This window comes from Diuraphis noxia, unplaced genomic scaffold (assembly GCF_037042655.1).
Source record: "Diuraphis noxia isolate RWA-SAM2 unplaced genomic scaffold, SU_Dnox_SAM2 contig0001, whole genome shotgun sequence".
Taxonomy (NCBI): Eukaryota; Metazoa; Arthropoda; class Insecta; order Hemiptera; family Aphididae; genus Diuraphis; species Diuraphis noxia.
The window spans coordinates 60675099-60679220 of NW_028301711.1; the positions used below are offsets into that span (position 1 = coordinate 60675099).

At 34.3% G+C, this 4122-nt stretch overlaps 1 protein-coding gene across 1 annotated transcript; it reads right to left on the reverse strand.

Annotated features, from left to right (window-relative positions):
- Nucleotides 1-2373: 2373 nt before the first annotated feature.
- Nucleotides 2374-2790, reverse strand: LOC149061107 (uncharacterized). Its single transcript, XM_089230837.1, has 2 exons — nt 2628-2790; nt 2374-2567 (listed from the first exon to the last, which is right to left on the reverse strand). The coding sequence occupies exons 1-2, from the start codon at nt 2788-2790 to the stop codon at nt 2374-2376; spliced, it is 357 nt and encodes a 118-aa protein (XP_089086963.1).
- Nucleotides 2791-4122: the final 1332 nt, after the last annotated feature.

Genomic DNA, 4122 nt, shown 5'->3' on the forward strand with positions numbered 1-4122 from the left:
TATTTTCCGATGCATAGTCTTGTAAATCTTGAAACATACGAATATCACATTGTTTAGACTTACTACTTAAAAGAGCAAAGACCAGAGGTAAAATTCGCGAATTTGTACAATGTCCAACTGGAGCATGAATTGAATATAACTGGTGGAATATTGTTGGTACTGTTTCGTTCCATCCATTATCCAGTATTTTGCCAATTCGAGCTTACGGAGGTTCGCTAAAGTTGTAAATAAAAGTATTTTATCATTTCCAATTTCAGATTCATTGATAAGAAAAAGTTCACTATTTAATGTTTGCTTTAATTCTTCGGGTATAACCAGCAAATCCAATGACGTAGGTTCTGACATAACATTTTGTCTACGCACTCTTTTTATTTGTTGACGCATTGCATCTTTTGAAGGCATGGATTGGGCATTATTTATGTCCATAGAAGCATAAATACTTTGAATTATCTGGGCTGGTTTGTCTCTTGAGGTCTCAGCTTTCTGTTTTAAGGTTGTTATTATTTTTGCAATTTTCGGTTTACTGGCTTCGGGAGCATGATTGTGGTTATTATTTTGACCATATAAATGATGTTGTCCATTTACAAAAAATGTTTGTGCTGTTCCTTTACAACCAATAGAGAAATACGTTGATCGCATCTCCAATAAAATTTATTTTTACGGTTTTGATTTTGAAGGAAAAGATATCCATGAACATTCAGTTTATCTTTTTATGAACCAAACACCGATAGCGCTCAAACCATATCCCTACCCGTAGGCAAAACAGACTACAATCGATACCATGGTACAGGATATGGAACAACAGGGACTTGTGGAGCAAAGCACATCACCATGGGCCGTACCCGTCGTCTTAGCAAAAAAGAAAGACGGATCGCCCCGACTGTGCATCGACTACAGACGACTCAATGACGTCACTGAGTCCAACGCTTATCCAATGCCGGACCTCAATACGTTGATACGTCAAATGCGAGGCGCAAAAATATTTAGCATTTTGGACCTTAAGTCAGGATACTGGTAAGTACCACTTAACCAAAACGCTCGAAAATACACGGCATTCCGGACGCGTCGGGGTCTGTATCAGTTCCGAGTCCTCCCCTTTGGCCTTAAGAACAGCCCCATGACCTTTGTACGTTTAATGAACGAAGTATTGTGGGGGTACCTGGATGAGTTCGTCCGCGTATATCTTGATGATATAGTGGTGTTTTCAAACACTACGGACGAACACCAGTGCCACTTGGACAAAGTTCTGGAGCGTCTACAGAGACACGGGTTAACATGCAACACCGAAAAATGCAGTTTCGGATCTACCGAAATATCGTTTCTCGGACACCTAGTCACCTCCGACGGCATAGACAAACAACCGGAGAAACTAGAAGACATCATGCGGTTCCCGAGTCACTGGAGGCTTTTCACTAGGACAGACAACTGTTGGCCTTCTAACCTACGCTGATGATATTGCCATTCTAGGGAACAATGTAGGTCAATCATCATGCCGGAAACTCATGGAAACTGCGGGAAAAGTTGGTTTACAAATCAATGATGAAAAAACAGAATATATAATGAATAAGTGAATAGAAGAGTGGTCAATTATCGACAAGGTGAAATAATGGAAGTAGGAAACCACAGCTTTAATAAAGTGTCCCACTTTAATTATCTAGGTTCAGTATTAACTAATGACAATTTCACAGGTCTGTGTTTTCCAGTTAGCTAGGATTCCCGAGTTAGAATTACGTAAGAGCTATTCTGGTACGTAAGGGGAATTCCGTGGCGACCGCGAATAACCGTGAACCGGCTGTGGGAAGTAGTTATAAGATTAGAGCAGTATAGCGTTATATAACACAACCCCTCCGAACACTTGCCCTTCGTCCCGTGACACTACCGCAGATAACAGCGCAGCGTACGGGTACAGCATAAAAACCGGTATCGCTGTCGCACAGTGGTCTGAAATCCAGTTTTAGGCGGAAAAAATTAATACCTCTTAATTTTTAGTTTAAATGATTGTTTAATATATCAAAATTACAAGTTTTGAGTATGCTGAATCCAATTTTGGTATCAGTTTTGAAGTTTGCCCAAAGGAAGGGGGGCTAGGGGGGGGAATTTATTGAAGTAATCCGAAATGTGTGTAATTTACATCAACTTATATGTTTAAGTGGCTGCTGAATTCAAATCTTGAATCTGTTTTGAAATAGGATCTTTAAATAAGAAGCTAGGTTGTGTTTTTATTAAAGTGTTGCAAACATTTGTATATTTTACATCAAATTTTATTAATTTACTTTATGAATTATACATTTAAAAAAATATATTATTAGATTATTTGGATTTAAATTTCGTAATTTTCTTCATCCTCCATATTCTCGACGTTTAATAACGCTCTTAATTCACTATCCAACAACATCTTTTTTTCTTTGGTGTGTTGCGTATTGAGGAAATGTATGGATCTGAAGAAAGTAATAAAAAATGCAGAACGTCTTCATTTTGAGCTAATCTACTAATTTTTCGTGAATGATGTTCACGATAATTTTTGTAGTCCTTATTTCTGGCCTCCTGGGCTTCCTCGAAAAGTTGTCCTAAACAAATATTTTTATTAATAATTTTAAATTTTGAGTTATTTGTTTTGTATATTTTACCTATAGGAAGTAACGCAGATTCAATAACAGTAGCTCCATGTATTAAAATTTTATGGACACTAGCAGGCATATAATACCAAGGATATAGTTTAACATATAGTTTTGCTGTATCCATAGTGTACTGTTGGAATGCATTTATATTAATTTCGTAACCACTTGCCATCGATTTCAAAATAGTTCCAAAGCGTTTAATTAAATTTAAGTCGACACCTGTTATTTCAGAGGATTTTTCACAATTTTTGAAAAATCTACGAGCTGTATTTCTATCATTCGTTGTTCCTTTTCATATTCAGCATAAAAAAAAGTTACAAGTTATAATAAATTGTTTAGTTATTTTCTTACCTTGCAATACTATGTCGACTAGTAATCCTAATTCTGATTTGAATTTATTTTGAATCATTTTTTTTCTATTGTTAAAATTCACTTTATTTTCTGGAGTCTTAACCTAAGTAATATCGTGACTAATTGGTTAACTTAATATTTAATAATGTATTTTATTGTTTCTACCTGCCAAGCTTTAATTTCCAGTCTATAAGATATGTGTAAAATACATTCCAAAAACCTAATCCATGCGTGGAGAGTGGATAGTCCAAACTCAAAGTGTTTAGTATTTTCAATGTATTTTACTTGGATGGAGTCGATATTGTTCATATTTTTAGGACTACAGCCACAGATATAACATGTTTGGCTTGAAGTGTTGGATACTGAATTGCAAACCTTAAATTAATTTTTTTATTATATTAAAATTAGTCCTATACTACAATTTATAATTAAATTAATTGTATTACCTTTCCAATTATCATTGTAAAAACCAACGTATGTTTTACATTTAAGTTATTGTCATCAATCTTTATAGTTGTAGGAACTATACTTTTGATTTGATCTTCAACAATTTTTAACTCTTCATAAGTAGTTTGTGCAGTTTCTTTTTTTAACATATATTTAATTGGCCTACAAAATCTTGTCGATGAGGGCCGAGGATTTTTCCATAAAACTATTTTATTATTTTCAACATTACACTGCAATTGTAATGGAACTAAAGAAAATAAAAATAAGTCACCATCACATACATCGTTTGTTGTATTCTCAAAAAAATATCTTTGCTTGTATTGAGCTTGCCCACTGCTACCGTCACAACCCCATTTATATATTATTTCAAAATTATGCATTCGGTTTTCTATTTTTGGCAGAGATGGGATTGTAAAAATTCGAACAATCGTATGATCAAGAAGATCTTGTATGTTGATTTCACAAGCTGTTTCCTTAACTTGTATGTTTTTAGGATAACACTTTCTTTTTGCTTCTAAAATTTGTTCATAAGTAGGATAAATATTAACATTTTTATTTTTAGCAGAGAGTCGAATATTAATATATTGCTGTTTGGTTAAATTGTTGTCCAAGAAAAAAGCTAGAGCTTCGTCATTTGTGTACGGAATGATTACATTCAATGAATTATCGTACGCTTTTTTAATTTTTAATGCTCTAGTAGGTGTTT